General features: G+C 42.8%; 1 protein-coding gene across 1 annotated transcript in view; it reads right to left on the reverse strand.

The window, feature by feature from the left end:
* Positions 1-14762, reverse strand: part of LOC145406150 (uncharacterized) — a 108158-nt gene that overhangs the window by 42174 nt on the left and 51222 nt on the right. Inside the window, exons 4-5 of the mRNA XM_080277347.1 lie at positions 10165-10380; positions 6738-6842 (exon numbers count right to left, since the gene is read on the reverse strand). Coding sequence (XP_080133473.1) covers positions 6738-6842; positions 10165-10380 — 321 coding nt within the window. The remainder of the gene's footprint in view (positions 1-6737; positions 6843-10164; positions 10381-14762) is intronic.

Here is a 14762-nt window from a genome sequence, read left to right on the forward strand (position 1 = left end):
CATTAGGTGCATGTTTCTGCCACCTAATACTACTGCTCTCATCCAACCAATGGACCAAGGAATGATCGTGGCAACGAAGCGCCTATACCGACGGAAGTTCCTGAACGAGGTGATGGTTGTTCTCAAGGACGAGGACAAGCGCAGGGAGGGACGGGACACACGAGGCCAGCGGACTTAGGAAAACCTTCGCCGCCACAACATCAAGTCTGCCATTTACAACTGGGCCAGTGCATGGAAGGAAATCCCTGTCAAGACTCTAGAAAATGGTTGGTCTCGTCTGCTTCTCGGAACACATGTGGAGAACGATTTCCTAGGTTTCGACGTGGATGACTTCCATGCACGTCTACGTGCGCACGGTGACGATGTTGATGTGGACGAAGTGCGTGAGTGGTTGGATGACGATGAGGGCGATCCTGGGTATCAGACCCTGTCTGATATTGAGACCGCATCTTCAGTTGCAGGTGTCAGTACCCAGCTTGAAGATTCCGACGAGGATGGCGACGATGATGCGGACTCCTCTCAGCATGACACAACTCCAGCCATCCCCAAGCTGAGCGCACTCCAGGGAACACCTAGAGTTCGTTCTGGACTACCTGGAACACCCGGACTGCAACATGGAGATGGGGCCTTTGGGACTTGTGGAGGAAGTGTGTGCTTTCAGGCAGCGCATCATAAATCGTCAGAATCGTCGTTCCTTGTGTCAATCAACCAATGACAGCTCTTTCAGGCCCGTGACCCCCGCTGTGCCCGGCCCTGGCTCCACTCCAATGCCTCTCCAAGACAGGCCCTCATGCTCCGAGCCACAGCCCAGCACATCAGCCAAGGTGGAGTCACCGCTCGACGTGAGTTTACATCTATCTTCTGAGTCGTCTGCAGTGGGTACGCCATCACCATGACCCAGTGACGTACCCCTAGGTCACCTCCCAGTGATACTCTCAGACTCTGACAGTGATTAATGGCAAGAACTTCTCCACTAGACCACACGGCAATTTAGTGTTGTGCAGTGAAAGAAAAACAGTGCATACAGTATTGTTAAGAAATTAGAAATTTGAGTGAAAAGACAAACAATTTTTGGACTAAATTTAACGTACATAAACTTGTGTGATTTGTTTTGAAATTGGTTTTATGAGTGGAAAGACTTAAAGTGCAGAGTGCAACACTTATTAAGTTACAATGGAGCATAAGTAAGACAAGAGTGCGCAGTGTGAAGAGAATGGACTTCTGAGTGCGAATGACTAAGTTAAGTGCAAGACTTCATGAACAGTGTACTGCAAGTGCTTCAGGAAATCCTTCTTACTGTCAGAATCTGAGAGGAGGCAGTTATTCATTGTGATGGCCATGGACTTGCTGTAAGTAGGCAGAATGTTTCATAATGTACTGTACTGTATTTTCCATACTGTACTTACCTCAAACACCTAATTTCACTCTTTTATGTCCCTTATTGGTGTGAATATGTAGTGTCTTAGGTGCTATGCATGTGCAGTAGGGAGGTGTTTTTCTGAGTTAGGCTAGGTTAGGGTCCATAACTACCAGTCCAGGAGCCAGGGACTTGTAAGTACCCAGAATGTTTAATATTGTATAAACCTACCTCAAAAACCTCATTTTATGGTTCTTTTGCATTTATTTCAGTCTTTTATGTCCCTTATTGGTGTGATTTGGGTCTTAAATAGGTGTTATGCATGTCCAGAGGGAGTTGTATAGGTGTTTTTCTGAGTTAGGGTCCATAAGTACAAGTCCAGGAGGCTGGTGCCCACTATCCGGACAGGACCACTTTCCGGACATGCCTTTGGCTTATTACGTTGGATAGTGGAGGGATTACTGTAAGTAGTAATATAAGAATACAAGTATAAATACTAGGAGTAATGAAAGTGAAAGTGAAAGTTTCGCTCTAGCATGTAAAAATACTGGGAGTAATGAAAATGAAAGTGACAGCTTTGGTCTCTAAGCTAGTTTACAGAACGAGAAAGTGAATGCCTGGAGTGAAAATAAACTACTAGTACTGAAAGAAACTTATAGATAAATATTGTATACATAAATAAGTGTAATAAAGTACTAGGAATATAAAGTGTGAGTGTGTTTATAAATAATAAATGACAGCTACGCCTCAGAATACCATCGGGGAACCAGCACGGAAGGAAAGCTCGTATGCGCTCGTAATTTACATTGCTCTCACAGTTTTTCTTTTGGAATATGGATTCCAAACTACTTGAAATTCATAGAATAGTGTTTGTAGTTATAATATCAGGCAGTGGTAACCATATTACGGGGTATCGGGAAGTGTAAAGTGGAGAGTTCGTTACCCAACTTCATAAGTCTCCACAAGTCCTACGGTAGACGACGAAGGCTCAACAAACATCCCAGGAGAAAGCTGAAGGTATGTGCCATATGCTTATACAATTATAATATTCTAGGACTAATAACTGATTTTTGGCAAATATTTTTAAAAAGTCAGTTGGAGAGCGAATATCCCTGCGGGACAAGCACGGCACACTCCCAACAACCCCGCGGTTAAGGGGTTAAAGAAATGCAAAGGTCAAAGGGGGAATACATTGGAAGCCTGCTCACTGTACTCTATTCTCCACTACCTACTGTATATTATTAACATCTTCACTCTGGTGGTGTATTTTTTATTTTTATTTTTTTTTCAGGCAAAGGAAAACATGATTTTAAACAACTTTGGAAAGATCTCTAGGAGGCTATATCTAACCCTTCCTCCTAAAAAACTCTTTTAAACACTGAACAAAATAATTTGGAGGTACCATAAATTGATTAAAACAATCAATTTGATGGCATTAACCACTACATCATGACTTGGGCTCTACAGCTTCTCTTGCTCACCGTACTCTCATGGATATCAGACAGAGTTGTAACTGGTACTGATATGTCTATTAGTCTCATGCTTCCTCATTACTGTAATTAACCCATTTAGCCTATGAATGTTTTTTCATTTTATTTCTGCCATCTGACAATTTTATTCAGCCTAGGAGAGGCTACTGCTGAGGTATGATACAGTCTTAACTAGAAAGCACTCAGAGAGCGCATACCTCTGCCAATGTCACTGCCATTAAGATGGATCCGGATCTGGATTCGTGGAGATTTTGTGTGGAATACATAGGATCCAAAGCTGCCCCCAAATTTAACCAATTGTTCCTTGACCCATGGTGCACTCTATCACAAAATTTCATTGAAATTCATCAAAAACTTTTGGAGATATTATACATACGATACGGATCCGCCCCAAAATTTAATCCCTAGAGTCCGCAAATCTCCAGGCCCAACTGTCACCCCAGCCGCAAGAAGGCATCGATTTTTCAACCTTCACCAGGGTAAAAATTTCTCTTATCAATCTGAAGAGCCTGCATTTACACACCTGAAAATGCCAATCTCAGTCCTATAGGCCTAATGCAGTGGTTCTTAACCTTTTTTCTTGGCGACCCAAAATCCATAAGATGGTCTATATGGCGACCCAAATCCTTGTAAACTTACTCTGCACCAGAACTGAAACAAACATATGTGTCATGTCATGTGACTAAAACCAAAGTAATATTTCAATATTTTATTGATGTCATAATAAATAAATTTCATTTTTATTACATGTACTTCCTAAGAACTAAAATATCAACACATTTTGGCAGGATAAAAATAAATCGAAGATCAGAAAATCAAAATAATTCATTCATGTTCATGATACACCTATTTACTAGGACCATTAAGGAGAAAGTCACTCTTTTGGATGTTGTCTGAGACATAAAGTACTATAATCAGTGAGATCCCTGGCACTGAAAAGTTTTAATCTGCTTCACAAACCAGGGTGATTTAGATGACAGACTGCATCTTAGGTCATGCTCTGGTTGTAGACGGTTTCTGTATTTTGTGAGTGCAGAAAATCCTGTCTCACACAGATGAGTTGTAGCAAAGGGAAGGAGTGCTTTCAGAGCTTCACCTCCAAGAATTTTCTTTTCTTTGTAAACTCTGATCCAGAATGAGCTCAGTGATTCATTTTGTTTCCTGAAATCATAACGAAGTGTTTCATCATTCTGAACCTCGATGAGCAGCTCCTGGAGGTAGCTGATGTTCGAAATCTCGTCAGGTAAGTCTTCAGCTTCAATGCTGAAAGGATTTCTTACCCAGGCATATTTCATCACATTCTCAGGAATGTAGTGAAAAACTCTTCGATTAGTCTGGAGATATGTTCCACAATGATGCTTTGGACCTGAGTGAGAGAAAATTTTTCGTCTTCCAGAAATTCACTCAAAGATGGAACGACGCAGTCTTCCCAGTCTCAGTTTTACTCTTCCACAGCTTCAGTGTCCCCTTGAATGCAGTTACCTTCTCTGACAGCCCAACTAATGTCTGATCGTGATCTTGCATTGAAATGTTCAAGGCATTAATCTCAGCAAAGATATCTGCAAGATAAGCCACTTGCATCACCTACTTTGAATCAGAGAATCTTTGGGGCCAGTGAATGGTTCTTTTTTGCTAGATGTATCTCAGTCTCGTTCTGCATTTCAGGCAACTGTTGGAGCACCCTTCCTCGTGACAGCCACCTAACCTCAGAGTGGTACAACACGTGTACATGTTCTGAACCAAAATCAAAACACATCCAACTGATGATCCTGGAGGGCACAGCCCTAGATTAATGAAACTGACTACCTGGATGACTTCCTGCATCACTTTCTGTAACTCAGGTGACAACCCCTGAGAAGCAAGATTCTCACGGTGAAGGAGACAGTGAACAATCAGCACGAATGGATTTTCTTCTTTAACTCTAGCAATGAAGCCATGACGTACTCTCAGCATTGCTGGTGCACAATCACAACAGACATAAAACACTGATTCCACTGAAGCCCTGCTTTCTTGAAGAATGAGTCCACAGTACTAAAAATATCTTCTCTGGTTGTGGTCGTGTGTAATGGCCGACAGAACAGAAATTCCTCTTCCATGTGTTCTGGACCTCGGTACCGTACGTAAGCCATGAGCTGGACATCATTACTCCGAAATGAAAACGGTTAAGTTTTAAAATATAAAATGTACAGTACCGGTACGCTATTCCCAGTTGTGTGCATGGTAATAATCTTTTTTTAAGCAAAATGCAATCACCTACTGTAGAGGAGAGAAAGAGAGAGAGAGAGAGAGAGAGAATGTAAAGTGTGAAGTATCGATAAGTACGGTAATATGTTAAAAAGTAATAGTATACAACATTAATAATATCAGTACTATATTTGTCTCTTGGCGACCCACTCCAAATGGCTTGGCAACCCAAATTTGGGTCGCGACCCATAGGTTAAGAACCACTGGCCTAATGGTTACCACACAATCGACTGTCAAATATTATAATAGTTACCCACTGTGTCTGAACGAAGTAGGAAAATTTTGGCATATATCAGTACCTATTTTTCGCCACATAACCTTACAAACTCACCCGAATCAATATGAAACATGTGCCCAGGTGCGAAACAAGCTATATGAGTGTGCATAAAAAAAGGGGGAAAAAATATAGCTTTTCATGAAAGATACAAATACAGTACTGTATATCGATTCACTGCATACGTAAATAATTTAATACGACAAATATTTATATATACAGGTATACTGAAATGTATAAATGAAGAAAAAACATTATGATAATATAAATGAAATAACAAAAAATAAATTGTTTGTCATGTAAAAATATTAGTTTCTACATGTAAATAATACAATAAAATACATGTATATTATATAAAAAATACCTGTATTGATGTGTGTAAATGGCAGGTACCAGACAATCACAAAAGTTTCCCACTGAAAATTATGGAAAATGGATAACTTATACAAAGAAACTACAGTAATATTCTTTAGCTAACAGCCTTACATAAATAACTAATAACAGATATAATACACACTCCACTGCATAAAACAGGTCGAGGGTAATAGCTTGAATGTTAATGATGCAATGGCGTGGTGTTTGGCTTGCTTGATTTGGGTGGGAGGTGACAGTCAGACGAGGAACTAATAGGGCAGAGGGAGATGGAGTGGGTGTGGGGGGGCCCTGGGAGACAAGAGTGGGGGGTGGGGGGGCCCTGGGAGACAAGAGTGGGGGGTGGGGGGGCCCTGGGAGACAAGAGTGGGGGGTGGGGGGCCTCAACATGGAAGAAATATGCCTGCTACACACCCCCACAATGGTACTGAAGGGGTATGGGGGAGATTTGATGGGAGAGACTGAGAGAGGAGAATTCAATGGGACGGAGGGAGGTGGAGAGATGGCTGAGAGGGGGGGTCCTCCCACACATCTAGAGGGGTCAATCATGCCAGACACCACCAGATATTGTTGTTTCCATTTGCTGGCTTCCATTTACGTCATCAAAAAGGCGTGGCAATCTCTCCCCATTCTTTTGTGGCTTATCCTAATTTGATGTGGATCAGACTGAATATACTTGGACTAAAACACATTGATCGATGATGAACAGACTTTAGAGGTTAATCAATTCTTTCTTGGCCCATGGCCCACCTTTCCACAAAATTTCATTGAAATTCATTGAGATGTTTGGGAGATATCGTGTGGACAAACAGAAAAACAAAGGTGAATACATAACCTCCTCGAACTTTGTTGGTGGAGGTAATAAACCCCATCACTACAAGGCCTTTGCAAAGGTGAAAAAAAAACTCTGGCAGCAACAAGATTAAACTACTGGTAAATGAACATCTCCCAGATTCCAGAGGTTATAAAGGTGGCTGCGGGCACATTTCCCAACTCTTACCTGAATATACAACCCTGGATGAAATGGCCACTGTGAGTAGGAGAGGCACAGTCGAGAGGCATGTAGTGTACTTGGGTCAGAAAACTGAGCAAGCCACATTATCATCTGCAAGAAATTTCAAAGTGCAAATTTTACATATGAATGTGCTTTTGTCAGGATGATGGGTTATGCAATGTTTTCTAATTCATCTTAACAGTTTGGGGGGTGGGAAAGAGGGAAAATGAGGATGGAATGTAGAGGTACGGCACACCCTTGTTAATCAATCGCTCAGTATATGATCAATGTGAATTTACGTCTCCTTTTAACTTTATGACCATCCACTCACTCGATGTACAGTAGTGCTGCTGTCAGGTGTCTGCCCTTTCCTCTCCTCCATCCTTCTTTCCTTCCATCCTCTTCTGTCTTCCTTTACTTCATTCTTTCCTTGTCTTTCTGCCTACAGGTAACTTTACACTTCCTCTTTTGTCTTTCTTTCCTTTTCTCTTCCTTTTGCCTGTGGGTGACTCTACACTGAGTGACAAGCCAAATGGTTTCCTGTAGACCAGGAAACCATTTTCTATGCTGGGTGGTAACCATATAACCAAATTTTGGCATCTGGTGGTTTAGTGAGTAATTACTGCGGTCCAATTTGATTGAGCCGGTGAGGGTTTACATCCAAGGGATGGTTGGGGTTGATTGCTCATGTAATGCCACTCAGGGATGAGTGAGGCTGGTCACTCTCACCTCAAATGTCGGGACCAACTGCTTAGCCCCGAGCTCCTACACTCCTCATGGGGCAATGTAGGATTGATGATGGATGGATCGATTCTTTTTCACCCATACAACTGCTGTGATAGCCTATTTTTCTTTACATGACTACCATATTTTTTTGCTTATATGCTTGCTACAATGCTAAATTCATTATATAATCAACCATCTTAAGATCTGTTTAGAAAAACACACCCCAATCGTAAAACAAATGCATATTGTATATAAGTGAGGTGTGTGTATGAGTTGGAGAGAGGACAGCCTGTCTGTGATGGACAGAATGACATAAAGGAGATTCATTTGTGGCCAACTCTTCTGGCATTAAGGCATCTGACTACAAATAGATACTTCACCCTCCCCTTAACTGCTGGGATTGAGTAACCTAGTACCATTCCCTTATGCTCTTGATAGGACAAAAAAAGAATTGGTTTGTTGGATGGATGGGTGCTGCAACAGCATAAGAATAAAGGTTGTATTCCAAGTGACTCTGAAGTTACCATAGCACTTCTTCCTTAGTAATTTATTCTGCACACTACATTTAAACATCATCAATATTAAAACAACAAAAATAACTTACAATGGAATCCGAACTACTCTGAAAATAGAAAGTTATTCTGGAAAGGGGTGCGGAAATGTAGTAGTGAAAGCGGTAAGAAATGGGATGATGTGAAGGATGCAGGTGGTAGATTATTAACCCATGGAGATGAAGTAAGGACCAGATGGAAAGAATATTTTGAAAGCCTGATGAACGGGGATAGAGAGAGCACAGCAGCTGTAAACGTTATTGGTTTTGGGGGTGTGCAGAGAAGGAATGCAGTGCCAGGAGACGTGACACTCGCACAGGTGAAGAGTGCTGTGAGGCGGCTGAAAAATGGGAAAGCAGCTGGGGTTGATGAGGTGTATGTAGAGATGCTTAAATGTAGTGGAGAGAATGGAATGAAGTGCTTGTTGGAGATATGTAAGAAGGCATGGATGAGTGAAACTGTGCCTGCAGGGTGGAAAAAGGCTGTGATTGTACCCCTGTACAAAAATAAAGGTGAACGAAGTGAGTGTAAGAATCATCGTGGCATAAGCTTACTGAGTGTGGTAGGGAAGGTATATGGAAGAATTATTATAGAGAAAGTAAGAGAGATATCAGAAGTCCTAGTGAGTGATGAACAGGGTGCCATTAGGAGTGGCAAAGGATGTGTGGACCAAATATTTGCAGTGAGACTGATAGTAGAGAAGGCTTGTGAGAAGGACCATAAGGTGTTTATGGCATTCATGGATCTAGAAAAAGCATATGACAAAGTGGATAGAGAAGGATTGTGGAAAGTTTTGCACATGTACGGTGTAGAGGGTAAGCTGTTAGGTGCCGTCAAGAGTTTTTATGACGGTAGTGAAGCATGTGTCAGGGTTAATGGGCATCTAAGTGAATGGTTCACAATCAGTGTGGGCGTGCGACAAGGTTGTGTGATGTCCCCATGGTTGTTCAATGTATACATGGATGGGGTGATGAGAGAAGTGAAAACACGAGTAATGGAGGGAGGGATGGCATTGGTAAAGAATGGTGATGGATGGAATATCTCAAATTTGTTGTATACTGATGATGCAGTACTGCTTGCAAGTACCGGACAAGAACTTGGTAGGCTAGTGCTGAGTTTTGCTGATGTCTGTATGCATCGAGCCTTGAGAGTAAATGTAGAAAAGAGTAAAGTGATGGTTATTGTGAGAGAAGGTGACTCCCAGTGCAATGTAACAGTGAATGGAGAGACTGGAATCGGTGAGAGAGCTCAAATACCTGGGTACAGTGATAGAAAAGAGAGGAAAATGTGCAAAAGAAGTTGAAAGTAGAGTGACACAAGGAAGAAAAGTAGCTGGTGCAATGAAGGCCTTGATAAGAAGCAGAGGCTTGAGTGCTGCAACTGCACAAGGCTTACATGAAGGAGTGTTAGTGCCAACTTTAACATATGGATGTGAGACTATAATGTGGCATAAAAATGAAAAGTCAAGAGTAAGAGCAGTGGAGATGGGGCTGCTGAGGAATGTATGTGGAGTACAGAGGGTGGATAGGATACGAAATAATGTGATCATGAAAGATGCAGAGTGAGGAAGTCGGTGGACACCAGAATTGAAGAGAGTGTACTGAGATGGTATGGTCATGTGGAGAGAATGGATAACAATAGAGTGGTGAAGAAGGTATATCTGAGTGAATTTGAAGGAGGGAGGAGGCGAGGTAGGCCAAGGAAAAGGTGGAGAGATATGGTGGATGAATGTGTGAGGAAGAGAGGTTTGGAAGTCAGTGAGGCTAGGGAACTGACAGGGGATCAAGATGGCTGGATGAATTTTGTGAGGAGATATGCATGATCAGGGATTTTTGGCACCCCTTTTTAATGTGGTAGCGTCTGGATTGACTCTGTCGGATACGATATGTGAAGCTACAGAATGTGGTGAATGTTTTTGGCGTATCCGATAGAGCCAGGATTCCGGGGGCTTGAATGGTGAGTGAATGGAAGCGTGGCCCATTGGATTGGGCAATTTTGGGCTGCCTGGACATTGCTCTTCCTCACCCTGCCCTTGGGTGGGAAAGGAGGTCCAGATGATGATGATGGAATGTTAGAGAGTTGTACTTACAAAATGGTGCTATGAAGCCCTCCATGTCACCCAGAATAAAGCCCAATGATAAATACAGAATATATACCTTATTAGCAGCATTTGGTGAGTCTGCCACCACAACTGAGGCTCCCAGTGTCTGGAGATGAGAGGTGAGGACAACTTCTGCGAATCTGCGGTCATCAGGGGGTCGAGGGGCAGGGGTGAGGGGATACTGATCCAGGCTGGCGCTGCGCAAGGCTACAAGCACCTCACACAGTTCCACTAACTTGTCTTTGATATATCCACCACCCACCAAACCATGCTGCAAAATCAAGTCAACTGATTTTCGAAAGATCATCAAAACAGATATCAGTGTATGAAGCTTGTGTGAACCTGATTACTGAAATTTCTACAGGCATCTCACACACCTCCAGCAACTTGTCTTTGATACAAACCTCCACCAATCTGAAACATCTCCCCTTAGCTGAATGAGATGGACTGGAGATAGCAATAATGCAATGATAAATGATCATTACAGAGAATAAGTGAACACCTACATATTAACTAAAAGAGTGGATGGGTAAAATGGATAGGAAGGAGACATGGATGACTGAGACACTTCCCATGTCCACTTACATCTCACCAAAATGATCCTCAAACCTGATCAGCTGTACTGGGAAGGTATGGTCAATAAGGATTCCAGGATAACTGTTCTAATAATGCTCTTGTTACTGGTTCATGCACTTGCCAACATTGCAGAAGCAGAAACTCTGGAGTGAAGGTTTCATTGACAGGCATCTTACAAAAGAGCAGTGATTATTGGTGAAGAAAGTGAGTGAAGGCTTCACTAGATAATAAAAAAAAAAAAAAGGGAGGGGGAGGGGGAGGCAGAAACAGAAGAATGAAGGTTTAATTAGTCAGCATCCTTAAAAAAATTATTGCAACAGCAGTAATGCTTCATGTCTCCAACTCTGAGTATAGACTAGACAGCCCATTCCCTGATATTCCACTGGTCCTCAAACACATAAAACACCTCAACTTTGTCACCAATTAATACTGTACCCACCGTCTGCTGTGACTACAATATATGTTAAAGCCGTTTAATTTAAGACTGGTATTTGTGCTGTAACAGATGCTTTTTTTTCTTTTTTTTTCTTTTTTTTTTTAATGCGAGAAAGAAGGAACCAAAGGCCATGAGCCCACAGTAACAGTTCCCTCCAAGAGAAAAACAAAATACAATAGAGAGCCAAATTCAAGATCCGATCATTTTGAGATGCCTGGACACACTGCGTTAGAAAGACGAGATCATAGGCAGCAGGAAATACAGACAGAGAGAGACAGTTCCAGAGCTGACCTGTTGCACAAATGAAAGACTGGGAGTAACGGTTAACTCTTGCATTAGAGAGTTGGACAGAAAAGGGATGAGAGTTTGCTGCCAGACAGGTGCTACGCGCCCGTCGTAGAGGTGGAGGAATGCAAGCAGACAGTTCAGAGGAGCAGTGACCATTAAAGTAGGGACAGAAAAGAGATAAAGATGCAACAGTACGGCGAAGAGACAGAGGTTGAAGGGAGTCAGTAAGAGGAGGAGAGTTAATGAGATGAAAAGCCTTTGACTCCACCCTATTGAGAAGAGCTGTATGTGGGGAGCCTCCCCACACATGAGAGTTGTACTCCACACAGGGGCGGATAAAACCCCTGTATAGAGTCAACAATTGTGCAGGGGTAAAAAAAGAGCGGAGTCGGCTTAGCACACCCAATCTCTTGGAAGCAGATTTTACAAGAGATGTAATATGATCTTTCCAAGATAAGTCCCGAGTAAATGAAACCCCAAGCATGTTCAAGGATGATGCAAGATTAAGCTGAATATTATTAAACATTAGTGGGTATACCTGAGGAAGATTTTGTCTGGTTGATAGGTGTAAGAACTGTGTCTTAGGTGCATTAAAAACAACCATATTATTTTTACCCCAGTCAGAGATACGAGCCAAGTCAGATATTAGGTGTGCCATAGCCACATCCCTTGTTTGTTGATGTAACTGTTGAGATGGGCGTTGCGGGAACCAAATGGAAAGGTGAAGGGTGGAGTCATCAGCGTATGAGTGGATAGGGTTAGATGTACAGCTTAGAAGATCACTGATGAATAAAAGGAAGAGAGTTGGTGATAGGACAGAGCCCTGAGGAACACCACTGTTGACAGATCTAGGAGAAGAACGATGGCCGTCTACAACAGCGGCTATAGAACGACCAGAAAGGAAGCTAGCGATGAAGGCACAGATAGAAGGATAGAAACCGTAGGAGGGCAGTTTGGAAATTAAAGGTTTATGCCAGACTCGATCGAAAGCCTTTGAGATGTCAAGTGCAATGGCAAAGCTTTCGCCAAAGTCCCGAAAGGAGGATGACCAGGAGTCTGAAAGGTAGGTGAGAAGATCACCAGTGGAGCGTCCCTGACGGAACCTGTACTGACGATCGGAAAGAAGGTTGTGATAGGAAAGATGCCTTAAAATTTTTCTACTGAGAATTGACTCGAAAACTTTTGAAATACAGGACGTTAAAACAATTGGACGATAGTTGGAGGGTTGGGAGTGTTCACCCTTCTTTGGGACTGGCTGAATGAGAGCAAACTTCCAGCAAGAAGGAAAGGTACAAGTTGACAGACAAAGGCGAAAGAGTTTGCCTAGGCAGGGTGTAAGCACAGACGCACAGTTTTTGAGAACAACAGGAGGGACCCCATCAGGCCCATATGCCTTGTTAGTACTGAGGCCAGTGATGGCAGAAAATACATCGACTGAAGAAATTTTAATGTCAGCCATGAGGAAGTCAGAGGGGGGAAGTGATGGAGGAACAGCACCGGAATCGTCTAAGGTGGAATTGGAGGAGAAAGTCTGTGCGAAGAGATCTGCTTTATCAGTAGAAGAAATAGCTACAGAACCATCAGAGTAGAAAAGAGGAGGGAAGGATGATGAGGTAAAGTTGTTAGAAAGATTTTTGGCAAGGTGCCAGAAGGAGCAGGAAGAATTCGAGTTGGAGAGTTGAGAGCATTTAGTATGGATGAAATTATTTTTAGTACAGCGAAGAACAGACTTAGCATGATTCCGGGCAGAAATGTAAAGATGATGTGATTCAGGGGTGGGTTGGCTCCGGTACCTTTTGTAGGCCCTCTCCTTGTTGCGGACAGCATTAGAACAAGCGTGATTAAACCAAGGCTTTCTTTCGTTAGTCAAAGGATATGAGAAAGGAATGTATGGTTCCATGCCCGAGAGAATAACCTCCGTAATGTGCAAGGCACACTCAGATGGCTCCCGGCCATGGAAGCAATAATCATTCCAGGGAAAATCAAAGAAGTACTGCCTCAGGGCCTCCCAGTCCGCGGCTCCAATATGCCACAGACGACGTTTCCCTGGAGGGTCCCCAGGCCGTACCGGAGTGATAGGACAGGTTAAGGTAATAAGGTTGTGATCGGAGGAGCCCAACGGAGAGAAAAGATTAACAGAGTAAGCAGAAGGATTAGTTGTGAGGAAGAGGTCAAGTATGTTGGAGCTCTCTCCAAGGCGGTCAGGGATCCCGGTAGGGTGCTGTACAAGCTGCTCTAGGTCATTAAGGATAGAAAAGATGTAGGCTTGTTCACCAGGTGGATCCGTGAAAGGAGAGGAGAGCCAAAGGTGGTGGTGAACATTGAAATCTCCTAGAATGGAGATTTCAGAGAAAGGAGAAATGGATAGAATGTGTTCCATCGTAGAAGTAAGATAGTCGAAGAATTTTTGATAGTCAGTAGAATTAGGGGATACGTAAACAGCACAGATATATTTAGTCAGAGAATGACAGGAAAGCCGAAGCCAGAGTGTAGAGAATTCAGAAGAATCAAGTTCAGGAACACGAGAGCAAAATAAGTCGTTGCGTATATATACACAACAGCCACCTTTGGCTTTGAAATGAGTATAGAGAAAGTAGGAGGATACAGAAAAGGGTTTGCTGTCAGTTGCCTCAGACAGCTGAGTCTCCGTTAGAAAAAGAAGGTGAGGTTTAGAGGAGGAGAGGTGGTGTTCAACAGAGCGAAAGTTAGAGGAAAGGCCGCGAATGTTGCAGAAATGAAGAAGAAGAGAGTCAGACAGTGGTTCCAGGCACCTCGAGTCGTCACCAGGAGAGGGGCGGATGGTGGGGGCATTTATGGTCCCCCCCCCTGGGGACTCCGAGGCTTGGTGAAGAGACGTCATCTTTGTTGAATTTTGAATAGGAAGTGTAGTGTGTACTGTGCATTTAGTTTGGTGTAGATAGTTAGAGAAATTTGTACTGGAGAGCATGCTGGCCTACTCTCTGTGTAACTCTCTGTGTAACTGAGACACTGAAAAAGTTCAGCAAAGGGGGATGATCAGGAACTAGTCCTGAGGGCTGATGAAACGGAAGCTCCAGCACTCCCTGTCATCAGCTTTCCATCCACCTCGGGAGTACTGCCCTGCTCGACTGGTGCTACAGTCTACTCCTCTGTAACAGATATGAACCGACATATCGCCAAGATTCAAATATTTTCAGGTACTGAACCAACCGATATTTACTATCGATATTGGGATATTGGATATGAACAGAAACATTAAAATTACTTTTATTGAATATTTTGGTAATTGTTTTGTCCAATTCTGTGTGAATGTTGTTGGCCTGACACTGTTTTGCAGCTTAATAGTCTTACTGAAACCCATCAACCCTTAAGTG

Source organism: Coenobita brevimanus, chromosome 69 (assembly GCF_032717465.1).
Source record: "Coenobita brevimanus isolate Jiangsu-jjx chromosome 69, ASM3271746v2, whole genome shotgun sequence".
In the NCBI taxonomy this organism is placed as follows: domain Eukaryota; kingdom Metazoa; phylum Arthropoda; class Malacostraca; order Decapoda; family Coenobitidae; genus Coenobita; species Coenobita brevimanus.